This window comes from Gouania willdenowi, chromosome 17, assembly GCF_900634775.1.
Source record: "Gouania willdenowi chromosome 17, fGouWil2.1, whole genome shotgun sequence".
NCBI classification, from domain to species: Eukaryota; Metazoa; Chordata; class Actinopteri; order Blenniiformes; family Gobiesocidae; genus Gouania; species Gouania willdenowi.
In genome coordinates, this window is record NC_041060.1 from 15,406,278 (window position 1) to 15,419,171 (window position 12,894).

Here is a 12,894-nt window from a genome sequence, read left to right on the forward strand (position 1 = left end):
TTCCATAATAGTGACCTAATTTTAACTCTTCTATGTGTAAATAAAAATATAGTAATAAAAAAATCATCCCAATAGATCGAGTTGGATTGTCTTGTGAGCTGCTTGTCTAATAATTAAATCCTAAAGCAAGGAAAATGAACAATTTGTGAATGTACCTTTTTAATAAATTCCATATAGAAACTTCTAAAACAGTACATGGATTTACTTCAGGCTCAGAGGTTTATGACAGTTTGATGGCACTGCCAGAAATACGTTGATTTGGAAAGAAAATTGGCTTCTCATGTTTCTCATCTCCTGCTCCAATGGTTCTTTGACATTGGGTCTACGTTGCTGATGCAGCTTAACTCCTTTATGTCTTGATGGTAGTTTCTGAAAGTGATGATTTAAATCAAATCACAAGGGTAACACAAATAAAGTAATGATGGCAGAAACTGATTGACAAATGCAGTTTAATTATTGCATAGTTTCATGCTACGTTCTTAGAAAACAACTAAGACAGATACCACACCACAGCATTTTTATTTATTTTTCTGTAATCATACACAATCGTTTGATAGAAAAGCTTTTGATAACTTTGTACTGGTTTTATATGAGAATTTTTTTTTTTTGATATATACCAAACCTACTCTTTAATATATAACTGTACAATGTTAAATCACAGCTGACATGTAATGTGTGCACTTGTGTAAAATAACATTTCACAGATCCCTGTTGTTGCTGCTGAGCAGTTTGGGAAAAGATGATCCAATAGATCCTCCATAGCGATAGACGACCAGCTCCAGCGTGTACTCATCCACTTTCACCAGCACAGATGTCTTCTTCTCCGTTGACATGAGGAAGACGATGGTGAAGAGAGCCACTTCAAACTCTGGACTGACACCTATGAACGAACCTCCAATTGGCTTCACCAGGCCTTTCCAGCTGAACTGTAGGTTCAGGACATGGTCGTCCTCATCAGGCTGAATACAAAACCAAACACGGGTTTGTTTGAGTCCCTGCTGTTCATTTACAGTAATCTGCTGAGTCAGGTGAAAAAAACATCTATAGCATGAGAACAACTCACTGTATCTTTATTGGCTCTTGCTTTGTAGCCTTTATAGTCCACATGGCCGTGCTTTTCCTGCAGGTAGAACTGGACCCAGTTGTGAAGACCGATGATTTCATGATCATATTTGGTTTCCCCAACAAATACATGTTCAAACCCACAGGAATCCGCACTATTAAAGGGAAGGAAAATGCAGTATATTTGTATAGTTCTGAAGAGGGAAATTCAAGTTTGTTAGAGTCTGAAGAACCAAATTGTTATGAAGAAAAAAAGTAATAAAACCTAAAATGTAATAAATGGTCAATAATGTAACACAAGTGCTGAGCCTGAAATTGAATTAAAAAAAATGTAATAAAACCCAAGATGCTGAGCCCAATATATATATATATATATATATATATATATATATATATATATACTACTATTACTACTACTACCTACTCTACATTGAAGCAATAAGCCCTTTAATCCTGCCCCATAATGTCATAATGAAAAAAAAAAAGGTTTTTTACATTTTGGTTCTCAGTATCTTGTTATATTAGTTAGTTGTAACATTTTAGGTTTATTAAAAAAAATTTAAATTACATTTTGGGCTCAGGACTTTTGTTACGTTATTGATGAGTTACTGCATTTCAGGTTTTATTACTTTTTTTAATTAACAATTTGGGTCTTGTTACATTTTGGGCTCTAACAAGTCATTTTTTGTGGATTATCAAATCTAATATTGGAAATAAACCAAAAATCCATGAGATTTAAACTAAACTTTATTAAGAGGGGGAAAACATTAAAAGTTGGCCAGATTTACACCTGTCTTACAAAATCCCTGAGATTGTTTGATTTGCTCTAGTTTCTCATATCAGTAGCTCCCTCTGCTGTTAGCGTTCCACTCACCCTCCACCTCTCTGTCTGTGATAGAGACGAAACCAGATGTTAAACAGCTGTCTCTTGAACTGCACAGTGTCTGAAGGTGACTGCCCCTTCCTCACCAGATAACTGTGAGCACACTGAAAATAAAAACAAACAAACAAATCACTAAAACGTCTTAAAACTTTAACGTGTCAAGTAAAACACAACGTAGATGTTAATTAGAATATGTTTAACCCATGGTTACAGGATTACAAACAGAAAAACAAAAGTTAAGTAACAAACTTAAAGCCTGCACTTATGTAAATGTTGACTGATCTCTGTAGGCTTGTTTATTTTTTTAATTTACTTTTTCACTCTTTACCTTTCTTTAAGCATCACAATGTGTGCAGAAAACCACGTTCACCTTCATCACTTCAGTATCCAGGATGGAGTCGATAAACAGCTTGTTTTCCTGAAGCTCCTCCGATGTGACAGTCTCTGAAACACCTGTGGACATCTCGTAGTTGTCCAACAAATTGATGAAATCTACAATAATAGGAATAGGAAACAAAAATAGGAATTCTCAGCATATTTAAGCAGTAATAGCAGCAGGTGACTCGAGTGCATGTTCTCTCACTGCCACTTACGAGAGTACGTCTCCATCTGTCTCAGTTTGTCTTCGTTGACGTAGGTGAAAAGAGGAGCCCGAGCTCGGTCCCTGGCGTAGTTACTGCCCTGAGCCACATAACCTGCCCTCCCCTAAAAGCACACAAACACTAATTATCATCAATGTGGTTCTATTCATTTCAATATTATAATAATCAAGCAGGGTTCTTAAACAGTAACGCATGAAGACGATGTCCAAACACCAGGAAGTGCAAAAGTTAAAAAAAACTACAAAAACAACAACAAAGCTATATCACTTTATGTTTAATGTGTGTCATATAAAACCTAAACTACAGTTCATTTTTAAAAACAACATCAAAAATGTGATTCTCTAGAAAGAAAAAACATCCTTCAGGTTTTACAATGACATGGTCTAAGAATGTTCTGTGTTGTGCTGTTGACTCATGTAAGATCTGCAAGATAATAAGAATAGTGGTTATGAAGATGAAAATATGCACATTATTTACATAATCTGTGTCACAAAGGACCAATAGGGACTCTTGTATCCAACACCATCAATATTCTCAGTGTCGTATCATAGAAAAACTGACATTTTCACTGTAATGTTTTAACTTCCTGTTACAGAAAACAAACAGGGTTCTGTCATATAAAGATAATTCCTGAAATTTATTTAATCTCCAATCCAAACAATGTTTGCATTGTGGGCACGGGGGTGCTTAAAGCAGTGGTTCTCAACCCTTTTGGACCATTACCCCATTTAAATATCACAAATTTCCGGCGACCCCAGTCGTTTTTTTCCTACAATTATTTTTTTAGAATGAGTTGCCAGGATTAGTGACAAATTGCACCAGCTAAGACATTTTATTTTATTTTAACTAGATTTATATTTGGAAAAAGTGACATATTTAATCAGTAATCATTTTCAATCAATTACTAAGCATTTCAGGTGGCCCCATTTAAATTACAGGCGTCCCCACATGGGGTCGCGACCCCAAGGTTGAAGAACACTGGCTCAAACATTGCATGAAGCCAAAGGATTTGTTACAGCATCCCATAAACTTTTATCTTTTTCAAAAGTTGTGAAGGTGGAAAGTTAATGATCATGTAGGTTTACTTGATTAACATCTCTTAATAGGGATTGTGAATTCATATTTACTTCATATTTTCACTAGGATTTGTTTAATAGACCACTAAGGTACTGTATATTTCTCTTTCTCTTTGTGTCCTGGTCAGTTCAACATAGACTGTGTCCCATTCTGATAGTTTAGCTCAGAGGAAAGATTTGCTCTATTTGGTCATTTCACCAAATTGGAACCAACTCTGTGAATTTGATCTCTTCTGACGTCAAATCTAAAAGACAAAAATGTTTTGACTCGAGACTTTTATTTTCTACAATCGCACATTTTTCAGTCACAGGATGGAATAAACTCACGAAGCCCAATGGGCTTCTGTGATTGGTTCAGGTTTATTTTCCTGACCTGAAGGGAAATGATGTAGTCCGTCCCCGGCTTCAGGCGGTTTGTATCAAGACGCCAGAGTTGGTTTATTACCTCAGTGAGCTCCTGGTCGGCATGGTTACTACAATGCATGGTAAAAAGAGGGAGGAAATCAAACTGTTGGTTTAGGTTGTGGCTACATTATCACAATTTCATTCAATTCAGAAGAAAAATACACATCACTGATGTTACTAATAGGGATATTTGTAGGATTTTTTTTTATTCCACTTCCTGTAATGTGTGTATCTTTTCTCCTTCACATAAATATTAGTTTCTCGTGCAATTTCAATAACACATTACAACTGAATATCCCTTTATATAAATGCACACACACTAGGAACAAACAATCAACAGAAGCACAGTTTGTGCACATAACCAGTCTGGGAAGTCCAAAACTGTTTGCTGTTGAATAAATTAGATGGTTAAGCCAAACACACGTGCACGGGTACAGTAAAAAAAACAAAAAACATTCAACTCTAAACATATTCATTTTCCAGCCGTTTAACAGGATGATATAAAGCTATTTTATAATATCACAGGCTCAAGAGTAATAATAATAATAATAATATTATAAAACAACTGATGTGTGTAGCTTTGCAGGAAATGTTGGTTGGATTATGTCTGTGCTATAAATATTGAACCACAGAAGATAGTCTGTGTTATTACTAAATCAAAACTTGGATTAAGCGTTTTAATATCAAAAGTATTAATTTAGCTGCTGGTTAATTTAAATAATTTGACACCGGGTTATGTATTTGTGCAGAGAAGAAGGATACATTGAAATCGGTCCAGAGTCCAGTCTGCCTTGGGGCTAGAATAAAGTCAGATACTGTAGGTTGGACAATGATCAAGATAAGCAGGTATTCAAAAATTATTTAATCATTCCGAAAAAGGAATTTCTATAGTAGCTTGCATTACTTTAACAGGTTTTTGTTTGTGCACCAAATATGATGTATTTTTTGTTGGAGCTTTGTTCAAGAACACAATGGCTCCTGTAATCCAACACTATCCCCCACCTTTATCACTGAACTGCAGCTCGAAACTTACTCAACTTTCACATGATACTGTCTGATCTGGTGTGATAAACAAACAACATCGCTGTTTGTTTTAAGAATCGCCTGATTCTTAAAAGCCTGAAAGATATAAATAAAGTCCTCAAAAGAGCTACTAGTTTACTGGACATCGACTGGAATTAAAGTTTGACTCATTGGTGATCTGTTGAGTAACAGGCATATGACAGGAAGTATGGGGTGCCGAATGTAAAAACTCAGTCAATGTTTCATATTTTGAACATTTAGCTGACTTTCCTTTCATTTGAGACAAATTCATGTGCTATACCATTGTTAAAGATGTGTACACATGAAAAATAAATCTAAATGTTAAATCAAAATGTAAAAGTTAAATGCAAATGTTAGATGTAAATCTAAATCTATCCATTCATTCATTTTCAGACCCGCTTTGTCCTATTTCAGGATCGCAGGGGTAAATCTAAATGTTAAATGTAAATCTAAATGTTTAATGTAAATCTAAATGCAAATCTAAATGCTAAATGTAAATCTAAACGTTAAATCGGTCACCAAGTGTAAAGCAATTTTTATTACAAATTATACAAAGTGGGCAGGTCAGGGACTGTCAATCTAAATGTTATTTAGATGTACATGCATGTTTAGATACATGCATGTTTAGATTTAACATTTACATTTAAATTTATTTTTCATTTCTACACATTTTAACAGTAATATAGAACATGCTGTTTTACTTGAATGTCTGTTTAAATGAAAGAAAAATTAGCTCAAAATATGTCAGCTATAAAAAAGTGACTGAGTTTTTACATTCGACACCACATAAGGAAGAGCCACACCTCATAACAGAAACTTTTTTTTTATTACTAACAAAATATACAAAGACTGAATTGAAACACAATAGATAAGTAACAATGACAATCAGACCTACACAGAAAAATAAAACTAAAACCAAAATAACTCAGAGGTACTATGACAGAAACCTCTGTGTAGACCCAAAAATGAAGCAGTCAAAAGGAGAACAGAAGCATGCTTTCACACTATTTGTGGTCACTAATGTCCTGTTTGTTGTTTACACTAATAACTAACTGGCAGATCCCTCTGCAAAAACAAAATGCCCCTTTAAACCACAGAGCAACAAACAAATCATCATAAATGTTGTTTTGTTATCTAAATAAAAACAAAACTTCAATTTATTAAAGTTTCATGTACACTGGAGCCAAAAAAAAAAAAAAAAAAATCTAATTCTGAGTATTAGCAACGTGCAAAACAGTCAAAATGTAGCTAAGAAAGGAATCATTAAGTGTTGCAAAGAGGAAAATGACACCATTATGACATGCCTATTGCTTACCTTCCAGCCATGATTTTTGGTTCTTAGCAGAGCGTTACACAAACTTCTACATCCTGAAACCACCACAGCGTGGGGACAGTTATCAGAGACGTCACCCGTGACGTTGTCACTGGAAAACAGCCAATCAGAACACAGGAGTTACTCCTTTGGCCCCTCCCCTTTCTCTGTGATGGTTAAGGTAAACTCACTTAACTTTGTTTTCTAATGTTCGTCGGTTTATTTGTTCTGGAGATGAAGAAGAAATGTAAATTTAACATGAATATACAACACTGTGGATCATCAGACACCAAAGCAAATTTACAAATAAGATTAAAACACCCAAATGTCAGCCAATCAGAACACGAGAGATACAAGATACAAGATCTCTGTAATAAATATTATTGTAAGTTCATCTGTGAATTTTCTTTTTTGCTGTTTTTTTTTTGTTGTTAAATCTACTTTGAAATGCAACAATAAATTAGCATTTAACATGAAGTTGTACAGTTTATTCCATGTATGAAATAATTCATAAAATACAAGGTGATTTAATTTAAAAAAAAAAAAAAAAAGATAAATAGAAAAAATAGAAAATAGCTACAAAGTTAAAACAGTTTATACAACACTGCTTGCAGGACTTTACTGCACCTCTGCCAGAAGCAAGAATCTTAAACTCACTGTTTAATGGTTGAAAGCCTATTACATTATGGAAGAACATATCCACTGTAACTTCCCAGTATATAGTGGAAGAAGTTGGGCCTAACACATTTTACACACTTATTTTGGAATGTATTGGAAGGTGTGTGTTTTGTGTCTACTTGTACAACAAAAACTGTACATAAAAACAATTAAAGATTTACTCTTTGCTTGTGTGAATCTGGATTATTTAATATCCAATTTTGTACCCATATTGTGTTATTAGTAAAGGTCCCATCATATATATCTGTAGTACAAAAAAGTATCTATAAGTTAAATAAGTGTTACCACTAAAAAGAGAGAGAAAGAGAGAAAAACATTAAATTGCTTGTTTTGATTTTGTTTATTCAATTATTTTTAATTAATTAAGTTCCATTTAAATTTTTTTTTTTTTTTTTTTGGGATATATTTTTAATATGAGAAAGTAAGAATATTATTAATATTTAAGTAAAATTAGCCAAGAATATTCACAAAGATTACAAAAAGAAAAGTAGTTATTATTATTATTATTATTATTATTATTATTATTATTATTATTATTATTATTATTATTATTATTATTTAAAGTAATGTCGTAAAACTAAGTGAAATGAAAATGTCTCCCTGCTTTTGTTTTGAAAGGCCGTAAACGCCACTTGGGCGGAAGCAGGTTTTGCGGCTGCGCAAATTTTCCACGTTGTTGTGTTTTTAGCGGTGATCGTATTTAAAGTTTATGTTTAAGTTACTGACACTGACAGTGCACGTCTTCTTTGTCCGTAGTTATTAACAGACGACATTTGTTCCTCATCAAAACGACTCAAACAGAAGTGGGTGTGACTGACGGAAGTGCACGAGCAGGTTAGCTCGTGCAGCAGCAGCAGCAGCAGCATGGCGGTGATAGAGATGATCGCTGGAAGCTACGAGCAAATCACGTTCGGATACCGAGTGAAAACTGACGACAAAGTGAGTTTTTGAAACACTAAGAATGTTTTATTGTTGTTATTGTGTTTACAATGCACTACAGCGACACTATTATTATATGCTTAAATGAATTAAATAGCACACAGCTGAGTGTGTCCCACTCCAATATTCTACATCCACACACCTTTTATCATCTTCTACTGCAGTGGTTCTCAACTTTTTTTTTTTTTTTTTTTTTTTTTAGCTCAGAATTCTGTGAAAAAAACACTACATAGCTTAATGACGTGTTGGATGAGCATTAATACACATTTTAAATGATCTCATTTTGTAAATAAGTGGAATTAAAAAATATTGAGTGCTTCCTGAATAGATTTATTTCTATAGCTTTTATCATTTCTGCTCATTTCCCTTGTATTTTCAGATCATTTCTGTCATTATTTTGTCTGTTTTTTTGTGTCATCTTGTGTGTTTTTTGGTGTATTGTGTTGTTGTTTGTTCTTTTTTATTTTTTTATTCAGTATATTTTTCTCTTATTTTGTGTGTTTTTGTTGTTATTTTTGTGTGTTGTTGGTATTATTTTAATTATTTACTCTCAGTGTGTGTGTTATTGGTGTCGTGTGGTTGTTTCTTATTTCTTTTTGTCTTTCTTTAGGGTTTTTTGTGTATTTTGTAGTGATCTTGTGTATTTTTCTCTCATTTAGTGAGTTGTTTGTTGTCGTTTTGTGTATTGCTGGTAATAGTATTTGTGTGTGTGTGCGTGGCGTCATTTTGTTGTTGTTTGTATGTTCTTTTTATTATTCAGTATGTTTTTCTGTTATCTTGTGTGTTTTTGTTGTCATTCTGTTGGTTGCTGGTAATATTTAGTATGATTATAATTTTTTAACTAAAACCAAACCTTATAAAACCCCATTTTTTTTAATGCTTTCATTTGTTAATTTTCCCCTCTCTGAGAAACACTGATCTACCTTGTTAATCCCATATTTTAGTTTATTTTTGAGTTATTCCATTATTCCATTGCTGCTGTCTGTTTAATCTCAAACCACACATTGAGGAAATAGTGCTTGTGCTGTTAAAATGACATTGTTTAAACCAACAGTTAAAAAGAAACTTCAGTAGTCAAAATCTGAGTTGTTTTGCTATTTTTTATTGCGCTTTATCACTGTGACTTATTAAACGTGTATTTCTGTGCCTATTTAAACTTGTTTCCGTGTGCAGGAGTGGACACCCAAGCCATACTTCACCCATCATGGTCACACTGCCTCCATTTCAGCTGTAGCTGCCAGTGAGAAGTTTGTGGTCACAGGAAGCAAAGATGAGACCATACAGCTGTACAATATGAAGAAGAGAAGCGAGCACGGGTCTTTGCTGCATCATGATGGTGAGGATATTATTCCTTTAATGTAACCAGGTTATGTTGAAGTAGGTTTGATATTTCTACAAAGAAATTGCATTTGGACCACATTTTGCTTTTTTTTTTTTTTTTTTTTGCTTAATTTCTCCTTAATAGCTCATCCTACGATGTGTTCTGATTAACATCTTAGTGTGGCCATATTCTAAGTAATTAGGAGTTTTAAAATGGGTTTCTGCTTGTTTTCTCCTATAAAAATAACTTAGATTTTTGTTTGCTACACCGAAAGAGGAAGTGCAGATGGTTCAACTTGGTTATTTACACAATATATTTAAGGCTGTGGCTATTGATACAGAAATATATCCATAGACTGCCACTCTATGCATAGGCAGCGCCCCTCATGGCCAGTTTTAGGTGACGTGATAGGTGCACCACGTGGACTTAAAGTTCCGTCAGTTGTATAGCCCTATTCCTAACCCTAACCCAGGAAATACCCTAAAATTTTTATTTTTGTCTGATATGTATATTTAAGGGTGGAATTTGCCGTGTTAAATTTGTTAAAATTAAAAAAATATATGTCAAAAGTGGGCATTCAAACCTACGTTAGCGGAAGGAAGAATCCTTGAGTGCACTACCCATAGTCCCGTTTAACGTATTTCTAGACACTTTCTATATTGAAAGGGTTTTAAAGAAATGTAATGTTATTATTGATCTTATTTGAATTCTTCTCTGTGCAGGAAACCATCACTTTGCCTGGACTTTTATGGATCGTCTCATTTGCTGAGCGGTGGAGAGGATGGACTGCTGTGTGTTTGGAGCACAAAGAAGTGGGAGTGTCTAAAATCTATTAAAGCTCATAAGTAAGCCACAGAAATGCAATTTCCTAATTTTATTGCAGTTTATTGTAATTTATTGTAGCATTTATATAGTGATAACATGTTCTGATGTTTTTAGCTAAATGTATAACTACTATCTCATATCTCATATTCATGGAAGAATTTTTTGATACAAGTTGGAGATTAAGAAATGTTTTTTGTTTTTGTAGAGGTCATGTGACGTCCCTCTCTGTCCATCCTTCTGGCAAACTGGCGCTCTCAGTCGGGACTGACAAAACTCTGAGGTAGGCCTCACCGCTGTCCTGCAACTTAGCCGAAGTTTTCTGAAACCGTATAAGATGATTGCATCGTTTATCCTTTCAGAACGTGGAATCTCATCAATGGAAGATCAGCGTTCATTAAGAATATCAAACAGAGTGAGTCTTCATCCTGCATGTTATGTAAAGCTGCTGTGTTTGGTTGTTTGTGCTGTTTGTGACACAACAAACTCTTCTGATTAAACCTCCAAACAGATGCAGACATTGTGCGGTGGTCTCCAGACGGAGACAAATATGTGGTTGTGTTTTAACGACACAGTTCAAGTGTACGACCTGGAGACGGCGTCGGTGACGGGAACCATCACAAACCCAAAGAGGATCTCATCTGTTAAGTTCCTGAATGTGAGTGTCAGTCAGAGTGTTTTGGTGATTTTACAGCTTGTCTGGAGGCATGAGCTTGCTGGTTTCTTCCAGAACGTTCTCCTGGCTGTCACGGGAGATGAGGAAACTGTGAGGATATGGGATGTGGAGAAGGCTAAGTCTGTGTGTGAGTTTAAGGCTCATGAAACCAGGTAAGATCCACGTAAATCACCAGGATGTGTTGACTAATGTGTTGTTTTTGAGCATGTTTCCTGTTTCTTTTCAGAGTAAAAGCTGTTGATAGTTTGATGATGGACGATTACTGCGTCATGGTGACTGCTTCAAATGATGGATTCATCAAAATGTGGAAAATTATTCTGCAGGAGGTACTTTGTTCTCTGATTGATTAACAGTGGATCGAGGCATGTTGTATAATTCGTCCGTCCAGCATCAATAAATCTTGAAAAAAAAACACTAGCTATATTTCTAAATAATTATGGCCCAAAAAAATCATTCACAATTATTTTAATCACGAGTATTTAATCATGATTAGTCATCCTGTTAATGAAAACATCTGTATTTTTATTTTAACTATGTTTTAACAAACAATATGTGAACACTTTAGAGTCTAAAACTATATACATTCATTGTTAGAGCGCAACCTTTTACAGTGTACAAGAACAGTTAAAAATCAATGACGATAAGGTAAATTTAATCACGATTAAAATTATATTAATTGTGCTGCCCTTAGTATATAATATAGTACTACTGTTTCTAGATGGACTGAATAATAATAATTACATTGAAATCTGCTAAAGATAATTTTTTAAAGTAAAAGGTATTATCCTTTCATCCATCCATCTTCTCCCTCTTATCTGTAGTGGAGTATTAATTAATTAAAGGTACTAATACGTTGATAATTAGTTCCCTATTGTCTTCCAGGAACTGCAGTGTCCCACCCTTCAAGGGGAAGTAAAACACAACAGCTAGACTGACATGCCTCGCTGTGTGGAAGTCATCATCATCATCAGAACAACAGGAGCCCAGAAAAACCTGAGGCCACAACCTCTGAAGGTGGGCCACATTCATTTATTAACATTATTTACAAAGAATAAAATGTTATATATTTTTTTAGAGTTGACTCATAGCAATAGGCTGGGGAGGTAAAATTAAAAAACATTTTGACACGCATCAGTGTGTACAGTATATAAGAAAGTTTGTACTGACAAAAGATGGAAAATCTAAAGCTAAGAAAGAGCATTTTTCCTCGATGTATGCACTGTATTTACTTTCAGAGTTGCAGTGTTCACATGTTTTCTTTGTCTTGTCCACAGAACTTGTTAGGAGCTTTCAAAGACAAAAAAGAGTCAGAATTGTAACGGAAGAAGTTATTCTCGAAGACGAGAGCGTCCCTAAAAAGAAAGAAGAAAAAAAGTGTGAAATAAAAATGCCAAATTTTCTAATTTGTTTGGTTTTAACACATGTAAGATGGAAGCTGTTGTTGCTGTGATGTTTTAAAGATGATGAATGTTTACACATTGGACTGATCCCTTTTTATAATGTTAATGAAAAGCACAGAAACACTCAGGATTGTGCCTTTTAATTGTGCTCATACTCTTATATTAGATGGCATCAAGATGACATCAGAGGAATCAAAGCCTTTTTTTTTGTACGGATCTTAAACACCCAAGTTGTTCATTTGAATATAAAGAAGCTTTGTATGATTAGGAGTAAAACCATCTCAAGCAGAAAGAGAATTTTAAACAGTTTCACTTATTTGTTTTCAGTTCTTGGGTATTCTGAGAACCCCACCCACACTGATCATGTAATGTTCAGACAGATCAGGGCCTCCATGGTTGTATCTCATCATGTGACACTTTCTCAGCTTTAGAAAATGAATAATATGGTTTAACAAAAAAATAAAGAGAGAGAAAAAGAAAAGTGATCTTGTTCGTCACCTATAGGGCATGTACATCATCCAAACACTTTTTCACTATAAAGGTGATGATGTGCACAAATTTGTGTGATAGCTAAATTATTAATAAGGGGATCAACACTATTGGGAGTTTTTTTGTTTGTTTTTTTTTTTCAAAAAACAAAAACATTTCCTAATAAAAAAGGAATTTTAAAGAGT

At 34.3% G+C, this 12,894-nt stretch overlaps 2 protein-coding genes across 2 annotated transcripts; one reads left to right on the top strand and one right to left on the bottom strand.

Annotated features, from left to right (window-relative positions):
* Nucleotides 1-216: 216 nt before the first annotated feature.
* On the bottom strand, nt 217-6,484 carry LOC114478747 (poly(U)-specific endoribonuclease-C-like). The gene is made up of 7 exons (XM_028471961.1): nt 6,388-6,484; nt 3,997-4,096; nt 2,539-2,650; nt 2,316-2,437; nt 1,937-2,049; nt 1,064-1,217; nt 217-959 (listed from the first exon to the last, which is right to left on the bottom strand). Exons 1-7 carry the CDS (start codon nt 6,396-6,398, stop codon nt 699-701), a joined length of 873 nt encoding a protein of 290 aa, XP_028327762.1. The 5' UTR covers nt 6,399-6,484; the 3' UTR covers nt 217-698.
* Nucleotides 6,485-7,708: 1,224 nt separating this feature from the next.
* LOC114479420 (p21-activated protein kinase-interacting protein 1-like) lies at nt 7,709-12,818 on the top strand. The gene is given in 13 exon segments (XM_028473086.1): nt 7,709-8,001; nt 9,175-9,343; nt 10,056-10,167; nt 10,353-10,427; nt 10,507-10,559; nt 10,656-10,705; nt 10,707-10,802; nt 10,875-10,972; nt 11,047-11,146; nt 11,703-11,735; nt 11,737-11,792; nt 11,794-11,834; nt 12,095-12,818. Coding segments are annotated over 13 exon segments (1,134 nt in total). The 5' UTR covers nt 7,709-7,926; the 3' UTR covers nt 12,271-12,818.
* Nucleotides 12,819-12,894: the final 76 nt, after the last annotated feature.